Raw genomic sequence first — 25380 nt, 5'->3', positions numbered from 1 at the left:
GTTTACTAAGGCCAACTGATTTATAGATTGCTGCAATCTTCAACAAGATAAGCCTCCCTCAAATAATTATGCCGGCTTAAAAAAGTATGGCTTATGTGTTAATAGGTGCAAATGGTCCTTAATCACTCCCCATATTCGCTTAATTGTATTGTTCAAATTTCTAATTTCATTGTATACTCGCCACTTCATGGACACAATAAGTAATCTAGGAGCAATGGTAACTATTATAATGGACATTCGTGAATCAGCTTAACTGTCCTCCACAGTGTAAAAGAATTTCGACTAAAAATGCCTAATAATACCCTAATAACATTGTATTTACGCTCGAAGAATAATGATTCATTTCTATGGTTAGACCATTTATCTACAGGCTAGATCGGGACCACCTATTCTAACAGGATTGTCCAATAACTTTGCTGCACATAATATTTCTGTTTTGTTTAGAAACCAATTCAATCTAATATCCTTCCAATCATTAATTCTTAAATCACTTTAATTTCTTCAAGTTTTATAAATCTCCAATTTTATAATGTAGTTTTTTAATTCACTATTTTCTCACATTTTTAATGGTTCATAACTTTAGGTCCTAAATGTCCTCGCAAGTCATACACATAGTTCCCATTTTTCGCTCAATTAACTCTGTCATATGCTTATTTAAAATGCATATATACGTTTTTTATCATGTGCCTGACTTCTCGATTGAATTTGTTTTATCCACCTTCCACTTCTCCACCTAGACTCCCTAATTGGCCCATTCATTTCATTACACGTTTTTACTATTTTATTACCTTCCCTTTACTTACTATTTTCACATATTTTAGATAACGTTATTCTTAAAATGACTCACTATTGACTATAACTATGACTTTTTTCTAAAAATAGTTCTTATAATTGAGTATGATCTCAAATTTTTCAGAAAAATGAAAATGTATAATGGATATATATACTTTTGTGATAAATCAATTTAGACGGTTTGAACATTTTAATAAACAAATCCATAGGCAATATCAGTAAAGACCATAAATTAATGTATTAATGTCTATTACATTATATTTAAAGTTATAAGTACCATACGTCTCAAATTTTGCAGAGTAGTGCCACCCTAAGCTTATAAAATAAAAAGTTTCCATAGTGGCACATAAACGCATGTATGTTCCAAGGTTTCCAGTTAAAACATTTTTGAAATTTATCTATGTTTGAAACTGTTTATACATGACGTTATACGTTGCGCTATACAAAAACAACGAGTACACTAATTGCTCGTTACTTTACTCAGAACTACCCGGGAAGTTCTGTTATATAAACAAACATAATAAATGTCATTATATGAATACAAAAGATCTTAGTCTCGATTTTTGATCTGGATACATTTTCTTTATTTTCGATATTTTATTATATTAATAGATATGTGAAACATGTATAAGAATTTAGAATTAAGAGTTAGGATGCTAATAATAAATTTGTTTATTGTTTATTACCTCAACATATGTTTTACTCATCACATTTCACTATAAAATATACTTTAATTATATTTTATTATTATTATTATTTCATTAAAAGTGGGCGTAAGCGAATTGAAGCTGATTCCAGAATGTATTGATTTTATAAAAATAATAGAAGAATCACAAACATTGAATGTCTCCAAAGTCAAGGTTATGTTCATTAAAAATAAACATAGGAAACAACTTTGTTATTTTACATTAAATAACTATTTTACATGAAATCACGAATATTTACAACGTGGCCCCTATATAAAGCATATTTTCATATTGTATATAATCGCGCCAAATCATTTCTACATATAACTCAATATATTAATAAATGTAGTGATTATTGTGAAACATTTCAAATGATATTATAGTTACCTACTTTTGACTTATAACCCATAGGACAGCTGAAAATTAAGACATGTTGGTAAAACTTAAAAAGAGATAGGACTATGATATCAATTTATACACTTTCAATTAAGTCACTGGAATAAAAACAACAAATTTAGAGGCGAGATATCTTTTTAATACTTTAACACATGAAAGTTTCAGTCTAGAATGAATTTATCGATTGAATTTCCAAAACAGGGCAAAAATTACGAAATGATAAAGAAAGAAGGACGGAAACAATGTTGTCAGCTGATTTAAAAAAATGTATAGATATTGAAATGATTTACACATCAAAACTATTTCTTACTTTGTTCACAGTTTCATTAAGTATACTACAGAATAATATAAATATCTATTAATTCTTGAATTTTATTGTCTATAAAAGGTTTTCTTGATATAAAAATTCAATTATTTTTCCAAGTATCCAAACCAAATGATATTCTTAATCTGGTAAATTTTTGAAATATATTTTCAAGGAGATTGTATAGTTGAACAGTTTTGTCAATACATGTCTAATAATGTATATATAGATATCCCAAATATCGTGAATTCAATTTAGTTCTTTCAGAAAACTATTCCATAAATCTCTAGATCAAGGATTCTTTTAAAAACTTGGCAATGTTTATTGATAGTTCGCTGCTGTGTCGACTAATGAATGTGGCGCCCTCTATATTGTCAATGTTGTTAGGCTTACCAAATGGAGTCTAATGGAGTCGATTTAATGAAAATTCTTTGAAAAGAAAATCAATTTGAAAGCATGAAAAATTCCTTTGAAATGGTAAACAAATGAATTTTTATTTAAAAATTATAAATTAGGAAAGTGCAAAATATTGTGCGTGCAAGTGAACGCTTTAAAGTGAAATGTTTACAATCTAGACATGGGAGACACCTCTGCTGTTTGTCACTAGAAATTTCAACGATTTTCCTGGGAATATTGCATTTTTCCGTTGAGTTAACATGGAATTTACTTTCTTTGCATGTTATTGGATACAAATATAAACTTTTGGAATGTTGAAATCATCCCCTATAAGTATAGCCACAGGCAATGATGAAAATTTTATTCTTTTACTTTTAATTGCTGTGAATGCTCATCAACGTCTCCAATACTTATATATATAAGTAGAAATCAGTAGTATATGAAGTATAACCAATATGCTCGAGGAAGAAAAAAAATCTGACTGTATTTTTTTGTTGCAGACCTAATTATGACTATTCTTCATATTCAGGTATTGGATAGCTATGTAGTAAGTCCATTTTTTATTTAAAGTTTATCAAACTCTATTCTCTAAAACAGAATGTTACTTTGTTTACAACATAAAACATGTAAACAATGGTAATTATTCATTCAAAACTATATTGTTGTTGGACATTTTCTCTTTTATTTTGGTTTAGATTCTGGGTAATATGCTAAATAATAATATTGAAACTTTACGTCAAAACCTAGATAAAATTTTTTCTTTCTTACTGCATATCAAATGTATATCAACATAAGAGGCTTTACCTCAAACTCTACTGTTATTTCTTGATGTCAGTCTGAGAAAACATCTTAAAAATTTAATTCCTATGATTTTATGTTGACCATATCATTATTAATACATTTATGTTATGAATAAAGACAGGTTAATTTAGACTTGTTCAGACCTTAAACAAAGGAATATTTTCTTCCAAAATTAATCTTGAAGATGTAATACAGTTCCATGTTTCAGTAATGTTGAATAACCAGAATAAAAATACAATAATAGCATTATCTATATATTTGACACAATTTTAATCAACTGAATTCTGCAAAAAACTTGGGTATTTCATTTACCAAAGATATGTTTATTTTCAAAGTATTATGTATTATGTGATATAATTCTTTTAAGGATAGATTGAGTCAAATCATTTGGAGTTTCTAAGATATTTGTATAACTAATTTTTAACTAATTCTAGAGAAAATGGATGAATTAGGAGCATAATTGCCCCTTTACTTCAAAGATTTTTGTAACATCTTTATAGTAAAAAACTAAATTTATCATAGTCATAAACATTTAGTAAAAGAGAGTAAGTGATGCAATGCATGAATCCTGTGTGTTTAAAAAAGTAAATTGTAGTGGAAATTTAGTCAAACAAAATGTCAAAAAATATAGATGATAACCATAAACATCCATATATTTATAGTTTATTTATCAACCAAAAACTTTTGTCACTTTAGTATCTTGTTTTACCAACTTTTTATTGTTTATTTATTCAAGTTACTCATCTTAATAACTAAAATGACCTTGATTCTTTTCCTTAATAAATTGCTCAATATTGTCCAATATTGAAGCAAATCACACTAAAAAAATAGTAAATAAGTAAATAGAAACACACTTTAGACCTAGGTGAACATTATTATTTAATACATCTGGAGTTACTTGTGAGATTAAAGTTAGAACCCAATTTTGTAATTTGTGTATGATGTAATGAGCTCTTTGTTCCTATTCTTCCACAAAAATTACAATAACACATCTTTTTGTCCCATGTCCGTAATCAGATATAGGTGATTTCTCATTTACACAATGACACTAGTTTAGACATTTTTATATCTTTGTCTATTTATTTCTTCATTCTTTGGATTTCTAGTGAACAAAGATGTGGAAAAATGGGTTCTGTTTAAGCTATATGGATGGAATTTAGTAAACATGAAAATTACTGTTACTTTTGTATTTCTAAGCCTTTTTAAAAAATCTGTCTACTCAATTTTTACATTTAAATAAAGTCTAACAAAATATGATTATGGAAATAATACAAAAATTGAATTAATAATAACTTTTGCTTGGATTAACATTAATAATTTTTTCAACTTTCTAAGTGTACTTATCATAATGAATTGTTGGGCTAATAACACAATGAACCTGTACACCAGCTGTATGACAGGTATCACCAACTCTCTCTACAGTGGGGAGAAATTTGTCCACAAAATATAGTTTTCAAATTCTGCGTCTTGTAACCTTTTCTTTGGTTATTCATTGCCATATTATTATTATTATAACTCAGAGAAGTATATTCGAAATAAATTGGTGAATGCAATAATTAATATTTGTGATTGAAGTCCCATTAAGAATTAGCTACGATTTGAATATTTTGATTCAAACTTAATACAGGTTAATAAATTAAATGATATTAAAAGAAAAAGCAACAATTTAATAGAAAAAAATTCCAAAGAACAAACTATATTTTTAATATGTTTTAGGCTGCACAGAGGAAATAAGCCTGTGCACCAATTAAGTGCAATGTCACAGAGAGTTAAAAGGCCTAATCGTTCTGAAGATGGCTCAATTCCTAATAAAAGGCGGAAAGTAAGTTTAGTTTATTCAAGAATTCATATTTGTTTTTGCATCGAAACAAAATTCAATTTTCATCTTTTACTTTGTTATTGATTTAAAAGAAAATAAAAACAAATTTTTGATCCCCATTTCTAGGATATTCTATAAACAAATACATTTTATTCTATTTCTTAGCGCACGGCGGCGGAAGAAGAAGAAACGACCTCCTTGGCAGCAGCATCGACAATCAATTCAGCTGCTACAAGTGGTAATGCCAGTGGGACTGGAGGGGCAACTAATGTGGCTTGGCAGCCACCTCGTACAAATGAGTTGAAGAGTATCTATAACCGTACTACAACCGAAGCACCAGCAGAATTATTCCGTAAAGATCTGATCAGGTAATTACATTTTACTCGCCTGCCTACCTACCTACTAGAATTTATTATATTATCTTTATTAGATAGTTGTTATATTTTAGTACATGGAATGTATTCTAAAACATAACATAAAAGCAATAAATAACTAACTCCAAGCTAAACTTAACAATAAGGACTACCTCTCTCTAGAGAGTGGTGTAGAGTGGAGTCCACCAAAACATACAATCTTACAAAGAGCAGGATACGGCTCATGGCAACTTTCCAATCAGAATAAGATTAAACAATTAGAGTACCAAATAAAAAGTTACTTTTTCCCTAGTTTTTGTGTAAAGTATCTTTTTTCCTTATTTTTCTTTAGTTTATTTTTCTACAATTTCCAGTGATTTATATTATAAATGGATTAATTCGAGCTTTGTAAGCAACACATTACTAACAAAAAGTCCACTGATATTAGTAGATACTATAGGTATAGATATTAAAATTAATTGTTTGCTTCAAAACAGAGTATAAATAATTTTCTACACATATAAGAGTGCAATTGAAGAAAATATCGGGCATTAAGCAGTGTCATGCATTTCCATTTTATTTAGTTAAAAGGAGTTTCCGAAATACGAAATTTCCTTGAAATTAGTGGTTGTAGTGGTTTGCAGGGACAACTATTATCCTTCAAGTTGTTCATGTATTTATTTAAAATATTCCAACCCTGATGATAATGGGTTACTTATCCATAATTGAATGCTGAAAATATGCCATAATGAATTGAGTATTGCTAAATCATCACAACAGTAACTATTTATTTAGCTGGTAAATAAATATGTTAAACAAACATGACATATTTCAATACAAATTCTTGGCTAAAATTAAATTTTTTTACAGCGCTATGAAGCTTCCTGATTCCGAGCAATTAGCTTCCAGTGAATATTGGGTGATAGTAGATCAATGGAAACAGGAATGGGAAAGAGGTGTACAGGTACCTGTGAACCCCGATAGTCTGCCAGAACCATTGGTCACCATAAAACCCAGCTCATCTTGTTCTTCTTCGTTTAGACCACTTACAGATTTTAAATTGTAAGTATATCTATTTGCAGTTTTTTGCGATTCATACTTAAGTATAAAATAAAAATTGTGAAGATGAATGATAAATAATTTTTGTTGTTCCCACAATGGATATGGAGGTGATTGCCCGATTTTGAGTAGTTCCAAGAAGTCAGTACAATTGAATGATTGTTATTAAAGATTTTTGTTGCTTGTATTCGAAGGACCGATTTGTTAAAAGGACTCATTTAGTTTATAATTTGTGGGAGGGAGATGCAATCCCCTCTTGTTATATATTACAAGAATTTTCTATAATTTTTTTTCTAATTAATTTCCAGTTAGTTAATTTTGTTGCTTCAGCTAATTTCTCAAAAATAATGTCAATGGTAACTTTATATTGAAGTAGCAAACATCTTGTTAATACAATAATCAAATCTCTTTATGGAAAAATTTGTTACTAATAATTAATTCTCAACAAATTAGCAACATATTTTTTACTGTTAATTTTTAGACCTGTTTTATATGACTCCAGATCTAATAATATGTTAATAGCAGTTTTTGTATTTTTGTCTAATTCAGTATAAGTTTCCCAAGAAATTGCTAATTTTCGTGAATTTGAAAATAGAAGTTCACGATTATTAAAGTGAGAGACTATTTCAACCCACTTTTTTGGATTGATGCAATTTGGTTATTTTTCCATTTGGCAATTTTGTTTTCCGTAACGTATAGTTTCATATAAACATACTTGTCGTATATATATCATTTTCAGATATTGAATATTGAAAATAAAAACCTTTTAAAAAATTCGGGATAATCTGGGACAAAAAACCTGGATCCGGGACAAATATTGCTTCCAGAAAAATCTGAAACGCAAGGTGGAAATCCGGGACTGTCCCGGCCAATCCGGCTCGTATGGTCACCTTACATATGTAGTGAATAAGCTGGCACAAAACGATTGTATTTTATGAACCTGTATTTACCTTATTAGGTGCCTCCAGATAGGATAATATCGTTGTATTGATTTTTTTTGTTCTATCCACTTACTATATGTACAAGACTCATCAAATAAATTACATATTTTTAAAATACAACAATTTTTTACACTAAGCTTAAATTTTAATTTTTAGTTATAGACATTCTAGGCTTTTAAAACTTATTTTTTTGGTGGGGAGAAATAATTATAATTTTATAAAATTTTGCAATTATATTTTGAACTATTGCTATAATTTTTTTACATAATTTCATCCAAAAATAAGAACATTACACTGTGATGTCCGCTGAAGGTTGTGAATTTCGTTTTCCAATTGTGCACATTGTAGCCATTCCGATTTTTATCTAAAATCAAAAAGGTTTTGATTTTACAATAATTTATTTCCTAAGAATATGAACATCAATTTATAGAAAAATAATGAAAATTTATATTTTTTCAGGCGTTGGAACAATTTACTTCGATTATCACGATTTTTTCTCTAATTATGCAAAGAAAAATACCTTTAGAATCATACAATTTCACAAGTTGGTTCATATAATTAGTAATTTTATAAAGAATCATACTGTCTATTTGCATATTGATAGGCTCTATACTTTTTTAGTTAGATTGTATGCAAATGGGAAATGGAAGTTACAAATAATATAAAATGCTTACCGATTAATCTGCGATTTCAGCACAATACATCAATCCTTCTTCCTCATAGACTCTGTTTTGCACTTGCAGTAGTGCTTTTCTACTGGCTCACGCGCTGGTTATCCATTTGTTGGGCATAATTGAAGCTTTTTTAAAGTCAACAAAGTATACTTAGATTAATATTTTTTTTACATCATTACTTACTACAAACACATAACCCTTTCTAAGCTTTGCCAAAAAACACCATTGATTTGATTGGGATAGATGTCTTTCATATTTTAAATTTCTGTCTAGATATCTGCGTTTCATGTTTTTCTCTATGTTTTTGTTATCTCATTTCTAGTTTTTTCAATCTTCCCATCATCATATTTGACTAATATAACCTTACTCATATTATTTGTGAAATAACAACAAAAAAAACGATTGCGATTTTGATCTAAGGTTTGTTTGACACCATTGTTAGAAAATACATTATTATATCTAGACTATAAACACATGTCAAAAAATATTTAATATACAATATTATTGATTTTTAAGAATACCATTATTTGAAATATCTCAGTTGATATAAAACCTTTAAATAGGCTTTATAAAAATTATTTTTTTTTCAGGCACAAAACTAAATATACTCGCATTACAAAAGATGAAAATTTTAACACGGATGAACACGTCCTATCTCAAGCGCCTGCCAAAGCGGAAGCTGCATGTTCTTATGACTTAGATGAATGTGATGTAGCTTGGCTCAAAATCTTGAACGCAGAACGAGCTGCGTCAGGCTTAGGACCTGTCTACGAAGAAGAATTGGAAAGGGTGATGGAGAGGCTAGAATTATGCTGTTGGGAAAAAATTCAATCGATACTCAGGAACGAAGAAGGTTTAGGTAAGTTGTTGGACTTTATTCACCATAATATTTTTACAGATACTATTTTTTTAACAATCAAGACAAATAATTTTTTGGTTTAATAAGCTAGGAACTGAATTTAAATTTTAAATCTGTCCTGGGTATCCCTAAAGATTGCCAACCCTCTACGAGAAATTCCTTTGGTCAAATTATGCTTATTGGGATAGGGAACTTATGCCCACAAATGCATCCTTTCCAAGATACAGGGTGTTAAAGTTTTGAAAATAAAACGATTTTTTGTTGATAAATTTCAAATGATCGATTCTTATTGAATTTTTTTGATAATTATCAGGTTAATAAACTACTTGTTCTAACATGAATAGATGATTTCTAGTTTTTTCCAGAGGCGTGAGGACCCTTTTCCCACCCTTGAAAATTAATTGTTTTCGAGAAAATCATCATTTTGAGGCCACTCTTGTGTCTGTTTATAGAAAAATACAAAACAGTTTCTTTTGAATCAACTTATATCGATAGGTTAATAGTATCCTGCAAAATGATATTTGATCGTTTTCTTTGAAAAAATGTTATATTCTACTACTCTCAACCTGTTTTCCGGATATTTTTGATTCACTAATGCAATTCGGATGATAATTTTACAAAGAAATCATGCAGAATAAAAAGGTAACATTCAATTAACACAAATTAGCTGAAACACAATAAATTAAAACAACTGCTCAAATTGTCCACCTACTTTGCTCCTACAAGCCCCGTCTATTCACAGCATTGTTAAATGCATGTTGCACAAAACATTAGGCGTATTAGAAATTTTTTCTATTTCTGCTTGTATACGACCATAAGATCTTCCTCATTTTCTACCAGACTCTAATAGACGAGACTTCATATGCCCCCACAGAAAAAACTCATTCTATTATCAACCTTATAATTGTCAAAAAGTTTCTATAAAAATCTATCACACCATTTGAAATATATCTTGGAAAGGATGCATTTGCGGACATAACTGTAACACCTGGCAAAATCATTGGAATCAAGTTACTTCGGCTCTACGTGACGTGAATTAAACTAGAAAGATATTTTATACCCAGCATATAAAGTGATTTAGTTTCTGGTAGAAATATAATATTTCGTCATTACACTTAAATTAAATGTATTTTATCTCATGATTCCCTTAACATAATTTAACTATTTCTTCTTCAGAAATGTTTCATACACTTAGAATAACTTTTAAAAAACTTTATTTTTTACACAATGACTTGACAAATGGAACTTTGTTAAATGATAGTTACAACTTTGTGTAAATGAGTGATAAAAAAACAACAATGACAATTTGCACGAGAATTAATAATTTAATTATGCTGATGTCGCATCTTCGCATTATTTGTCGTGACATACACATTTCCATATTATGTATTGATACTCATGCTAATGGCCACAGTTGTCACATGTACGTTAAATAAAAGAAAATTAAGAAAATTGAAAACTTACTCAAATATGTACTTATACATTTCAGGAATTGAATACGATGAAAATGTCATATGTGACGTTTGTCGGTCACCGGATTCAGAAGAAGGAAACGAAATGGTATTTTGTGATAGTTGCAATATTTGCGTTCACCAAGCCTGTTATGGTATCACTCGAATTCCTGAAGGTCAATGGTTGTGCTGTACATGTAACATCGGTAAGAGGCCGGAATGTGTGTTGTGTCCTAATAAAGGAGGGGCTATGAAATGTCTTAGAACTGGCCAAAAATGGGCTCACGTCTCTTGTGCTCTTTGGATACCTGAAGTCAGTATAGGTATGTATTTATTCACTCTTATTATATACATTTAAATATAAACATTTAATTATGTCTAATAAACAAATTAGATATGATCAAAAATATGACGATTTTTGTAGTCAAAATTACTTACCCTGCTATTTCAATTGGTATGTCTTATACTATCATATGCTAAGACAAATAGTCTTAAGTTTGAACCTGTTCCATTTCGTGAGTCTGCTACTATGGCTACTTTAGTAAAATCAAATTTGCAATGCCTGTCATAAAACGTGGATGCTAAAGAAAGCATTAAGTTATGTTTAATTAAAGGTAAAAAAGTGCAAAAGAAGCTTACAATGTGTTATAAATACGAACTCAGAACTTGTTGTCATACGAGTGCTATTTGAGTTGTTTACAGATGCTTGAAACATTCTTCTTGGGCAAAAGATCGAATGAAATCGCTAACATCTTTGTGCGATGATTTTCGATGTGGATTAAACCAACAACAGTATGAAGCATCACCTCGAGCCACCGTGTTTCGCTGGTTTTCCGAATACAATCGTGGTCACACTTCATTACAGGATGAATTTCGTGAAGTTTCTTGAAAATGGGCTAATGTGCCAGAAAATATGTGCAAACTGATATTGCAAGATCGTCATGTGACATACCGTGAGGTTGAGGCATACTTGGGCATTATTTTCACTTGCATACATACAATATTGCATAAACATTTGGCTGTCAAAAAGATTTATTCGCGTTGAATACAGCATAATTTTACAATTGCGTTTGACAACATAGAACAGTCAATTCTGAATGGTACACCAGCATTTGCTTGCCAGAAATATTCGAAACAATCAGGGAAACCAATCTCAGAACTTTTTTGAACAGTCAAAATATCGAATTGATGGGTCATCCGCTGTACAGTCCTTGTTTGGCACCAACTGATTTCTTGTTATTCCCGCAGATCAAAAATAAATTGTGAGCTCAACGCTTTTCTAAACCTGTAGAAGCAGTTGATGTGTTTTGGAGGTACCTCAATCAAAATGAGAAAAATGCTTCAACAATTAGTCCAAACGCATGGAAAAGTGTATTAATCTTAATGGAGGATATTTTGAAAAACAATAAAGGCATATCCAATTATAAATATTTGTTTTTATTTGTTTATATCAAAACTTAGTAGTAACCTTTATAATATTAGTAGTTTCTTTGAAGAAGTAAGGTGAGTCGTTAAAAGTGGAAATTGATCATTTAAAGACTAGCAATGATTGAGACACCCTTCAGATCAAAAATAGTGAGGAGCTCAAATTCTTTAAGGGTTTGTACAAAGTATTTTGACACAAACGCGTGAAATTTGTCCCAAGACTTTTCACTGATGAACAGAAAAGGGAATTGTACTTTAATTTGCATGGAACTCAAAGAACGTCTTCATGCTGATCTGAATTTTATGTCAAAAGTTCAGAGCTCTCACTGGAGGAACTGACTTGCCCCAAAAAGGTCTGTTCTTCAAAGTGGAACATGAAGGACAGGAACATGTGAGAAACAATATGCAAAGAAAATGACCTGAAAATTCAACCACGGGCTTTATGACAATGCGCTGTGCCACAAGTTCACATCCACCTTTAGCGATATATTTTTTCAACAATCCTGACATGGTGAAGGCCAAGACAGCAGAAGGTCGCTGTTCTGAAATTAACTATACTATCTCTCTATACTCTATACTATCAAATAAACAATTCTTAAACACTGACCTAAAATTTTTCCCACTGATTTTTTGACCCTCGTATCTATAGTAAGATTATTATAGTTTGAGCTCCTTGTTAAGGATTTTTAATTAAAGGCCATATCAGAGGCTTTAAAAATTCGTTTGACATCCAACTATTGGATAATGTCTGATTATTTCTGTATCTACTGTACCAGGGTGGACACTATTCACAGTTACATCTGTACCTTATAATCTTATTGCTAATAATAGAATATTTGCTAATTTGTTTTGCGCATACGCGGTAGATGGATCATAATTTTTCTCACTATTCAAATCAACTTTATTGATTTTACCTCTTTCATGAGCTACGCTGGAAACGTTTATTATACTACTTGGTGTCGATTCCTAAAACTTCCATCTTTGCTCACACATCTTGAAAATATGGAGTAACTCTATGAACAAAATATAGTTTGAAATACCCTAATAATAATTCCGAATAAGGAAAAGTGCAATATAATTTTCAACTGGAAATAATAACAATTTTGCCACAATAGAACGACTCTAGCAAGGTGCAGAGAAGTGTGTGCAAAAAAGTGATATAAGCAATTGAAATGAAAGACTAAATTATACAACAACTTCCAGATGGCTAATTTGATACCTTCAAATTCATATTTGGTCTGTTGTGTATTATTCTGTGTATTTTTCCTTTTCTTTGTTGAGTTGATCTGTCCGTTTTTGTACTGGAGCGAATTTTACGCTTAAATTATGTTATTTTTACGATTTGGGGTCATTGGTTCACTCCTCATAGTGCAAAACTATGGTTCTACTTTCACTTCAGCACTACCCGGGAAGGAGATATCATAGTGCTTCCACTACTAAGTAAGGGAGACGTGTCTACTCCACACATGAACAAGAAATCTAAATCAGAAATAATATTAGTAAATAATTGGATAACCAATTGTATTACAGACCAATACCAGTTTGGGAATGGTCTGAAATTTTCCACAACCCAATAGTGACAATAAATAACATATGATGTTAAAAAAAAGGTTGAAATAGAATTGTTCATACCACTGGAGACAATAAAAGTTAACCACAGCAAACTCTGGATTACACCAAGCTTGTTTAAAGAAATAGATCTAAAAAGGAAACTTTGGGACAAGTATGTAAAAAGTGGAAAACCTGAATTTTATGGGCTGGTGTTTAAAAGTTCCCGAAAACAGATTTTCAAATATGTAAACCGGAAAAGTGGTTAGTGATTTCGAACAAGTAGCTGAAGCATTTGCAATACAAATTTTAGCAGACATTTACTAAGGTCACAAATCTTAATATATTGCCTAGTTTGCGGGACAACACTAGTGCAATAAATATTTATTGCACTCATCTGTCATTATAGTACAGGGGTTTGTGATCAAGACAAACATAAACATTCAAATCATCGAAATATTTAGTCCTTTTCCTGTGAGATTGTAATACGCCTCAAACAATTGCGGATTTTATTTTATTATTAATGATATTTAATATGTACTGGATTAAGAAATTACTAGAAAATGCATTTTTAACTAAAATGCCATATGATTACAATTTATAAACACAAACGCAACTCTGCAGTACTAGAACTGTCAGGAAAAATAAATGATAGTGATGAAGAAGAATTTGTTTGGGCCACTCTAGAAGTTAGTGAAATCAAGAAAACTATATGAAATTCGTTATAATCGTTTTAAAGAGTGGTGCTTCGATAAAAAAAATTGTAAATCTTACATAAAAAGTACTTCTTGCTTATTTTTCAAAGAGATCGAAATATATTCATTTCTCATCACTTTATATATATATATATATATGTATATATATATATATTAAAAATTAAAAAAACTAATGGCATTTATGAAGCGGAACTATGCAGAATTTCGGTCAAAAAAGTCAAAAGCAGTCAGTAAGGGACACATTTATCAATTTCTAAGAAAAGTAAGTCAGTAATTATTGTTTAGCTGTTGTTGAGTATTGAAGACATAGAAGGTTAAAGAAGGATTAAATGTGATCTCTTTATACCGTAAATACACAAAATTACATCCCAGTTATATTCCACATTTTTTATCAATTACCGAAATGTCCAAGCTATTGGTGTAAAGGCATTTATAACATTTCGTATGAAATTACAAAATTTGTGAATTTGAAGAATCCTGAGCTACACACAGGTCACTGCTTCATGAGTTCATCAGCAACACTTCTTGCAGATACTAGACCAGATATATTAGAGCTCAAACGACATGGCGGATGGAAATCTTCGACAGTAGCGGAAGGACACGTAGGACAATATCTTGCAAAAAAACTCAATGTTGCAAAACAAATAATTCAAGCTGAAGAAAATGATAATGTACAGATACTAAGTACTAGTACATTTAGAGAAGTCACAAATCAAGGAGTAGAATTAAAAAATAATTCACTAAAAAATATTAATATTGAAAATCGCAAAAATTGTACATTTAGTTTTAATATTAATGGGACAAATGATATTCAAGTTGAATTATTCCTAATTACTAGTTACTTACCTTTTCAATGTTAACCCATTTATTATAAAATATTTTCTATACCTAAATAAAACAATTTTTTCATGAACTTAGAAAGAATATTGTATGCAACTCGTGCAATAAGTTACTTTTTGCACTTGTTACATAAATAACTATTATGTTTGAACCAAATTTTGAATGTATTTATTTTATCATTTATCTGTGTGTATTTTGTTTGATATAAATAAAAATTATGGAGGAAATTTAAAAAAAAACATGAATTTAACAATGAATACAATTTTATTGTTGAATAACTTTTAAACGGTAAATTTGATCAAAAAAAGCATTTAGTTCTTTATTGTAGAGCGTTAAATTTCCTATAAGAAATAGCTGTTGAGTATTTTTAGCTACATTTGTTACAGTGGAAAAAAGTTAACCGCCAAAAGTCATTATTGTGAATATTACGGGCTGGTTTCGGTCCGTTATATTTTTTTAGGTCATAACCTAAAAATTTTAGGGGCGTTTGCAGAACAAAATCCAATTTAGGAAATAACGGACACCGTAGTATATTGATTATGAATGGCTTTCAGAAGGTTTTGATTTATACTGTTTCTTGGAGTGCTTCCTCTAATTTCGTAATGGGTACTTTATCGTAAGCTTTCTGTAAACTGATTACATGCTCTACTACCCGGATCACTAATATTTTCTAAATTTAAAAAAAAATCAGTATATTTGCAGACTCCTTATTGTCCTTTTTGGATGCCGTTAATTATCTCGTCACTCCCGAGGGGAATCATTAGGATCTGTTATTCATATATTAAGTGATACAATGTGACCCTTATTTTACCCTCCAATAATGTATCGTCTCAGATTACCTAATTTTTGTTTTATATTAATATGACTGTGAAGAATCATAAATCTACCTATTTAACTTTTAGTTACTATTTTATTTGTTGAGATTTATTGTACACTGACCGCTCCTAATGGGAACCAACGTCATATTTAAGCGATTTCAAATGTCCCATTAACGTATCAAATTACTTACTTTTATTTTAAATTAATGTGACTCTAACGACTACAAATATAATTAATTATAGCTCTTGCATACAATAAGATTAGTATTTAAGAGAGCATTTGCAGGGATAGTGTGTTCTTAATATTCTTGAGATCCAACGAGTACAGTACTCAGTTTATTGAATATGAATAATAATGTTACACATTTTTGGATAGATATTTTCTGGTACTGTTCTAATTCAATTACTTATTGTTTTTTCAGGATGCGTAGAAAAAATGGAACCAATAACGAAAGTTTCCAGCATTCCGCAAAGTCGATGGGCTCTCATATGCGTTCTTTGTCGAGAACGAGTTGGTGCTTGTATACAGTGTTCGGTAAAGACTTGTAAAACCGCTTATCATGTAACATGCGCATTTAAACACGGCCTCGAAATGAGAGCCATAATCGAAGACGAAAATGCCGATGACGGCGTAAAACTTAGATCCTATTGCGAAAAACACAGTAAATCTAGTAAAAAAGAAAAAAGTATATGTTCGGGATCGGAAGATGACGACTGTAAGAGAAAAAAACGAAAAGATATGACTTCTGAAGAAAAAAATCAGGCTCGAGCGATCCGTTTACAAGAAATAGAAGCGGAATTTTTCAAGCACGTTTCTATCAAAGATATATCTATAACATTCACCCTAGACAACGATGCATTAATATATATCTATAACTATTGGAAATTAAAGAGAAAAGCCGGTTTTAATAAACCATTACTACCTCCGAAATCCGAAGATGTAGATGTACTATCCCATAAAAGAGAACAGGCCGATGTAGAAAAGATGAAGATGTTTGTTCAGTTGAGGCAAGATCTCGAAAGGGTGAGAAATTTATGTTATATGGTTAGCAGACGAGAAAAACTTTCTAGAAGCTTTTTCCGTATGAGGGAGCAAACGTTCCATAAACAAGCAGCAGTTCTAGAATCGCCACCGACATTACCTCCTTCCGTGATCGAAGCAGTCATCGAGGCTAATCATGGTCCGTCAATTTACGATAGGCTCTATTCACACAATGAAGCTGAAGATCATACGGATGATTTTGAAACTATATTAGCAAGAATAGCGGGTAAATCTCCCGGTCATTCTGGCGATGAATCTAAAATTGAAGTTAACGGCTTGTTCAAAGATGTTAAAAATAATCCTTATAAAAAAGTGTACTTCAACGGATCTTCCAAACGCAGAAGCGTTAGTCTGTATAGTAGCAGTATGTCAGAACCGAGCAGTAGTGATGAAAAACCTAAAGATAATAAAGAAAATAGATTACATACTGATACTGACGATGAAAAACCTTCGGCATCTAATTCAACGAAAAAGATACCTAGGAAACATAATAACGTCAGTAAAGTTGTGGATCACAAGCGTCGAAAGAAACACAGTATGTTAAAAAGTATTGTGGATACTAGCAGTGAAGAGGATATAGAACCTTCGAAAAAAGACTGGGGACAATTTTCTAGATCGAGGTTAAGTCAAATGGATAAAGAATTAGGCGAATCAGCTAGCGATAGCGACGACCTTATGATACCTATTACATCATTACACAAAGATGACAATCACAAAACTGCCGCAAACTCTATGTCGTCTATTTATTCAGACACTGATAGTTCTGATGATTCAGGGAAAAACGATGATAAATCTTCGAACGCAACTACCGATTCTCAAAGCAGGTTGCGTACAAAAGCAGCAGTTAAAGAATTTATACAAAAACCACCGAAATGCAATAAAAATAGTAATAATGCAGACATTAAAAAGAAATCAAAAGTCGATGAGGCTAAAAAAGAAAAGGACACAAAGAAAAAAGACTATGTACCTTCTGATCTCATTGTTCCTCAAAGACAAGCAGCAAAAAAGGCCACAGAAAATCTAAAAATCACCACTACTTCAAGAACCAAAGACCATCCTGTTCCGGTAGAAGAACCTCCTATTAAATTGGAAGAAAAAGCGAAACCCAAACAGAAAGCGAAAGCCTGCAAAGAAAGTGATGTCAAAGAGATGGAAGTTAGGGAGAAACAAATAAAAGATAAAGAAAAAGAATTGGTAAAAGAAGAAAAGCCCAAAGATAAAGAACTATCGAAAGAAATCAAAGAAAAGAAAAAAGACAAAGAAAAGGAAAATAAATTGGAAGTATTTGATATAGAAAAAGAAATAGAAAAAGAATTATTATATGTTCCACAAAGACAAGCTGCTAAGAAAGCTGCAGAACATATAAAGAGTGGACTTGGAAAGCCGATACCACAAACTAATGAAATACCTCAATCACAAGAAACTTTGGAAAAAATTAAGAAAGAATTCGAAACAACAAAGAAAGTTGATGGTAGCAAAAAGTCAGATACTAAAAGTGATAACGAACCAATAAAACCAGCTAAAATATCAGAAAGTAAAAGAAAGTCTTCCACTAATTCGAGCAGTAATTCGTCTTCCTCTACAAATAGCTCATCGGATTCATCCAGTTCTTCAAGTTCAGATAGCGAAGAACCGTCAGATGAAAAACCATCTCAACAGCCGCGATCGGAGAGTAATAAGCGGTCCAATGTCAAAGACTTGCCCTTTCTTGACAAGGGAGCCAGGTCTGCGGCAACCTCTGGTTCCTCAAGCTCAAGCGATTCCAGTCCCCCCTCTTCACCCACAAAGAAACCTTCGTCCCCTTCACCAATTCCCGTATCCCAAACAGACTCTCCATCGCGAGCCGCAAATGAACATGCTACCAAAATCAAAAGGAGTCCCGATAAGAAGCAGCCTTCGGCGACTTCTAAACGAGAAGAACAACAGCAATCACGATCGTCTAGAGGACGAGGAAGAGCTCCTAGAGGTCGTCCCAAGACATCAAACTCTAGTGAACGGCTCGGAGATGTTAATGTCAGGAATAGAGATATGTCTGATAGCCAACGTGTCAGTGTGGAAGGAGAATCTAAAATTGCGAAAGGACGAAAGGGAAAATCAAATACAAGAGATAGTTTGGACGAAAAGGAAACCTCAGTCGATAAATTACTCTCTCCGGTCCGTAAAACGGATAAAAAAATGAAGGATGATAAAACATCTGAAACTTGTACATTAGAAAAAGAGATTCTCGAGAGAAAAGCGGACAAAGAAGGTGCGGTAACAAAAAGCAAATCATCCATGTTTGAACGACTATTTGGCACTCCAGAGAAAAAAGAAGTCAAATCGGAAAGAATAGATAACTTGGAGAAAGTTGAAAAGACGGAAAAAGTAAAGAAAGACTTATCGAAAATACTAGACAAGCCTTCTAAAGTTGAAAGACCTCTTATAGCACCTGAAAAACTTACAATTCCTGACAAAAATAATTTTGTGGACAAGTCAAAAACTATACTGGAAAAATCTAATAAAACTGTCGAATCTCCGAAGCAAATTGTGGAAGATAAATTCCAGCAAAAATGTACATCAGATAAAGTCAAAGAAGAAGATATTCCAAAACCCACATTACCAGATATTTCCTCAGATAAACCCATAAAAATAGAATCCTTAATAAAATCTCCCAATAAGGAATTAAAAGAACAGATAGACAAAAAACTGGAACAAAAAGAAGACAAGAAAGTAGTTAATAAAAAATCAACAAATAAAACTAGAAGCATAGATGACATTTTCGCTAATAAACTGTCAAATAGCGAAACCAAAGAAAACGAAATCGATATCAAAAAACCCCCGACTCCAAAACAAATAAAAACTACCGATGAAATAACGTTAGCGGACAAAATAGTAGACGATCATTTGCAGATACACAAAGCGAAAGATCTGTTTCGTCAATCGGAAGTCGTTCAGGAGGCTTTTACGGTAACACCAGATGTAGCTAAAACGTTACTTAACGATCTCGAGGCCGAAAAGAAAAATTTCGTGAAACCAATCGGCTTAACCAATCAAGTATTACAAAATCGTTCTATTTTTTCACCGCAACCGCACGTTAAAGACGCAACTGATTTCTTGGATTTAGTTAACTTTGATATGGATATTAGTAAAGATGATGATATAATTAAAAGTACTCTATCTTGGAACTTTAACGCCAATAACACTATAGTAAGGGAAGATACCAAAGAAGATAGTGCTAGAGAAACGTTAAATTTGGTGGAAAAACTTAGAATGGGATTGTCGAAAAAATCGGGAGGTAATGAATTGGACGAACCTACCACAAGCGAAACCGATCCACGGATACCTTTTCATCAAGAAATACCTTCTGAATCTACAAATGAGGAAGCTAAAGAAACTCCGATTAATAAATTATTACCAGCGTGTGATCTCGCCTCTGCTAAAGAATTTTCGCATACCAACAAAGATACTCAACAAGATTATAATTATTTAAATAATATTCCTCCTAATGTATCTAAAGATATTGTTCAACCAAACGAAAGTCTAACAGCTCACAGTGCGCCGGTAGAAGGTGACGAACGATGGGTACCGCCCAGCGATAATTATACCGACATACATCCGGTAGATCAACGATTTAACATAGATCCTGCTGTACCATCGATTAGTAATGATTCTGTGATACCATCGATAGTTCAAGATACCGTCGTTCCCCATTATATAGATCAATTCGGAAACAATAATACCGACCAACAACAACACAAAAAGCAATTTAATTCTTTACCCGCTCAACTAGAAGCTAGACTACATGACGAAGTACTGAAATCGACGCCGATAATTAGAAATAGGATATCTCAGACACCGCTCAGTGAAACTCCTATGGATTCTATGAATAGTCCAATGCCTTATTCAAACATTCATCCACAAGCTAAATGGGCTGACTGCGAGGTCATGCCGAATAGACGGTAAGAATATTTTTATTTAATGCCATCCTTATTTGCCACAATTTGTGTATCTTATTATCATATTAGAATTTGAAATGTTACTGTTGCACATTTATTATTACTAAGATAGATATGAGGCTAAGGAACCAAAAACCCCTACAATGATGCCTTTACAGATATGTTCTGTATGTAGTTATAGAATATTGATAGTTTGATTTTGTCTGTGGTTCTTATAAGTTGGAAAAACTTATTATTTACTATGTATCTCTTGTTTGGACCCGGAATTTTGGTCGCCTGTCGTGAACAAGTTTATCCCTGCCAAATTCAATTCTTCTACAAATTTCTCTAACATGGTATTTGGTGTATATAAGCGATGTTGTCAAATTAAAATTTATAATATTTTGAGTAATATGAGTAAATTGATGGACAATTAAACAGCCGTCTGTCTTCCTCTGGAAGGCTTTATGAAGGCGACTTATAGCAATGGTTTATATGTGTTTTAAAAATAAGTCGTTAAATTCTAGCTCAGATTTTATTGAATACATAAATAAAAGTTCACTAGGGCTTTGTCGCGAATCATTTAAAGCTCTGATAAAATCATCTATTTAAACTGATTTTGAAACGACTAAAATTTCATTATTTTCAATAGAAAATTTCGAGAAACTAGCTGATATATCTTTCTGTTCAGTTTATTATCATTTTTTAAGGTGAATCTAATTCCCCTGTATACTCCTATGTGCTGGTACCCAGATTTATCATCTTTACACTTAGTTAGTAACTCGGTCAACAAAGGCAACGACGAAACGGACTCACTCGCTAGACTGGGATCAGAGAACCTATCGATGGGTCCAGAACCGATCCTGGTGTGGCCAAAAGCGTTGCCATCGCATCTCTGAACGGTCTACACCCAAGGTGGGCTCGACAGAGATGGATAGAGACACCTGGCATGACACAAGTGAAGGCCCTTATTGATGGGCCACGTGTGTCCGACACCAAACAACTGCTTCTATTAAACAGGCGCGAAATCCGATTAGTGACCGGACTTCTAACCGGACACTGACATCTAAGACACCATCTCCGCACCATGGGCATCACGGATGATCCGGAGTGCCGTTGGTGCGTGGAGGAGGAGGACGAAACCGCAGACCACCTGCACTCACTCGAGCGCGGCTTGAATACCTGAGCAAACCTCACAACTTGCCTAATGACAGTACAGGGTTTAAGCTAAAGCGCCTGATGATTTCTCAAAGGACATCGGCCTCTGGTAACGTCAAGTGGGGCGCGACGGGCCTATCTGCAGGCGTATGTGCTCAACGGCTGCCTGGCCGTCCACAATTATGAACTATGAACACCTAGTTGATATTGTTTTACTAGTCCATGACCAACTTTGACTTGATTATTTGAGTTGATCATTCTTATGGCTACTTGACCAATAAAGTTGCTGTATTTCTTTTCGATTGTTCATGTTGAAATCGAATTGTGCATCTTCTGCATATAAATATTTGGAGCTTGGCCCATGTACACCTATCCCCGTTTTTTCCATTTTTTTAAGCATCATTATACCATCAATAAAGTGTGTCATATATTCCTATTCCAATTCTTTTTCTCACTCAGCAATACTGGAATGTTCTCGAAATTACTTGTTTTTGGTAAATAATTTACTGCAAGTTCTAGCAGGCGTATTTTTGCCACTAGGATTTTGTATCTATAAATGTTGGAGATTGTTTCCCACATTTCAAACCACTATTATGAAAATTTTCCAAAAATTGCGTTTCTCACTATGGTATTTAATAGATTAACTTTAGGTAAATTGAGTTTGTCTTTGGGCTACTGACAACTTCTTTATTGTATCATATTAATTTATACTTGTCCAAAGTGACAGTAAAATTAGACCTGTTGTTGACACTTTAATGGTTTTATACGGTGGTAAGTTCCCAGTTCAATACATAGGCAAACTTAGACGAAAAAAATCGTTTTCCCATACCTTAGAGTGAAAGTGTAATGAATATTTGTCACCAAACCATGTGTAGCGTGAGCTAATGGTAGACTGAAAGAAAAATAATTGATCCATGGAAAAACAAACGATATTTTTGCCAAACGAAACAAAATAATTGGTGGTGACCTAAATCATCGTCTTGTCAACAATCCAGTGTCTAATTTTATTTTCTCTATTCATTCAAAATCATTTATTGTATTCTCAATATTTTATTAAATTATCTATCGTGATTGAATGTAAGTCAAGGTCATAGCATACCGTAATACATTTTGAGCTGCGGTATCAACTAATACTAAAAACTGAAATATCACGTCATTTGAAAATATTATTGGAGAATTTTTTAGGATAAGTTCAATTTTACATTTTAATTTTGCTTTGAGTTTATATTTACAAATATTTTAAATTTGATTTTAACAATGAACCCTTAACAACTCGGGTTAATTATTTTATTTTGATTTTCATTATTAACGGCACTATGTCCATATTTAGATCTGTTTCAAGGTCGTCTTCAAGCTCTTCATCGTCGTCGTCAAGCTCTCGTCGAGATGAAGATGAATCACGTCTCCCAGATATGCGAATAGTCAATCATGCAACGTTGGATATGGCGACATCATTCCTAGCCAATCAAGCTCCACCTCCTTATCCACCAAATCCTTTAGACAACTTTGGTGGTTATTCTGTTCCAGATGGATATCCTGTTAGCTTATTTCCACCACCTAATCTTAATACTCAATTACCTTTTCCACCTACTGGACCTGCTCCGATGTACCATCCACCTGCTTTTGGTGCTCCTTTTCCAGCTTCATCTCATTCCATGCCGCCTATGTCGACTACAAAACCCGTGGAAGAATCTTCAGTTACCTATTCATCGACATGTACAGCCGCGTTTACGTCTTCTCAACATAATATGGCATTTACTGCTGCAATGGTTAATATGCCTCCTTCTACTGTCGAACCTAAGCCGATCGAACAACAACTGGAAGAACATCTGTTGGGACAACCCAATTTGGAGACTGTGGTACCACCTTCTTTAACACCTACCACATCTGCTGAAGAGGTACAGTATTTTCATTAAATCTAATAAAATATACTCCAACCACCAACATACCCATAAACTAACAATAACTGTTAATACTCAATTTTATTTTAAACAAATAAATTTTTTTTGAGATACTATAAAAGAATTTTTTAAATAAATCTGCTTGGCTTGTTGAAAATAATCCATTTTCGATAAAATTGGTTAAATCCAATTTCTTCTTAGTAGTCTTTGTTTCAGCTTCTTGAGCAAGCAGTAATAGGATTTTATATCTCGATAGCACTTAGTTATATCAGTCTTAACTTAATTTTAAGATCCAGCAGTTTTGGTTAACGAGAAAACTAAATATTGTGGTACTACGGATTATGTCCAAACCAATTATTATTTTGCATATTGTCGCTTCTATCTGTCTCATATATTTTATCTCTGATGTACTTTCTATAAATTATTACAATTCATTATAAAGTTTAATTTGAGGTGTTAGCACTGGTCTCCACGATTCTCAGCTTTTCTTCTTTGATCATATTCTTCTTTTAACTCACTTTTTTATGAGTACTGTCAAATTCGTTAAAAATCTTTGCAAAACTGCAAAACTTGTTTTATATCTATTATATTTCTCATAAGTTATCATTCTCTTTATCCTGTTATCTTTTTATGTGGAATTTCCTTCTAGAACACATTTCAATCACTCACCATTTTAATGTAACAACCACACAACCAACCATTTGGAAAATTGATAGAACCTTTTAAGTTTCCAAGGATAATTTCATCACAAGACTACAATATGCGCAAAAAGAGTTTGAAAAATCAGAAATAATAATAATCTTAAAACCTATTAGAAATCTGTGTATTCCGCAACATTTTCTAATCTTTTACATGGCCCAGATACGTCCATCCTTAGATTAAATCTGGTACTCTGCTTTCAAGCATACTCTGAGGATGCTTGATTTTCTACAGAAAAGATCTAATCGACTCTTAAGTGATCCAAAGTTGACCAGGAAGTTGAACATCCTAGAGCATAGAAGAAAAGTCACAGACCTGACTGTAATTGCAAATGCTCCTCCAACATAATCTTACCTAGAGCAGTATTCGCAAGATCTACTCGGCAGGCTCAGGATCTTCGAGTTCGCCTGCAAACGCCAAGAATGTTAATTTACCAGGGCTCCTCGTTTTTGAGAAATGCAAAACCTATGGAATCAGGCACATCTTTCCCGATCACTACAACCTTCAGAAGTTCAAGACAAATCACCACATTGCAGGCACAATATTTTTGAATCTTTGCCTAGCATTTAATGAAATCTGAGATCTAGTAATATGTTAAATGAAATTAGCATTACTCTTGCTACATATTACAATCAATTAAACTCATATCTAACTGAGAGATAATTTAGAAATTATTAAAAATGCTGATACAGCCTATAAAATTTGTACTTCCTGCGACAGTATTTAGGAGTAATGAAACTAATGTTAGCACTATTAAAGACACCTTCATAGTTGATAAAGGAATTCAA

The 25380-nt window shown here is 32.3% G+C and overlaps 1 protein-coding gene across 3 annotated transcripts in view; it reads left to right on the top strand.

The window, feature by feature from the left end:
* The first annotated feature begins 2539 nt into the window (after positions 1-2539).
* LOC130449535 (PHD finger protein rhinoceros) overlaps positions 2540-25380 on the top strand; it is a 35702-nt gene continuing 12861 nt past the window's right edge. Inside the window, exons 1-9 of one of the 3 annotated variants that reach the window (XM_056787419.1) lie at positions 2540-2655; positions 3075-3121; positions 5092-5197; positions 5360-5562; positions 6418-6609; positions 8812-9080; positions 10570-10854; positions 16301-20858; positions 23335-23890. In XM_056787419.1, coding sequence (XP_056643397.1) covers positions 5132-5197; positions 5360-5562; positions 6418-6609; positions 8812-9080; positions 10570-10854; positions 16301-20858; positions 23335-23890 — 6129 coding nt within the window. In that variant the 5' untranslated portion in view covers positions 2540-2655; positions 3075-3121; positions 5092-5131. Of the gene's footprint in view, positions 3019-3074; positions 3122-5091; positions 5198-5359; positions 5563-6417; positions 6610-8811; positions 9081-10569; positions 10855-16300; positions 20859-23322; positions 23891-25380 lie in introns of all 3 variants that reach the window. The other 2 variants (XM_056787417.1, XM_056787418.1) reach the window with 2 other exon arrangements.

Source organism: Diorhabda sublineata, chromosome 10, assembly GCF_026230105.1.
Source record: "Diorhabda sublineata isolate icDioSubl1.1 chromosome 10, icDioSubl1.1, whole genome shotgun sequence".
NCBI classification, from domain to species: domain Eukaryota; kingdom Metazoa; phylum Arthropoda; class Insecta; order Coleoptera; family Chrysomelidae; genus Diorhabda; species Diorhabda sublineata.
This window is presented reverse-complemented; position numbering and strand designations above follow the sequence as displayed.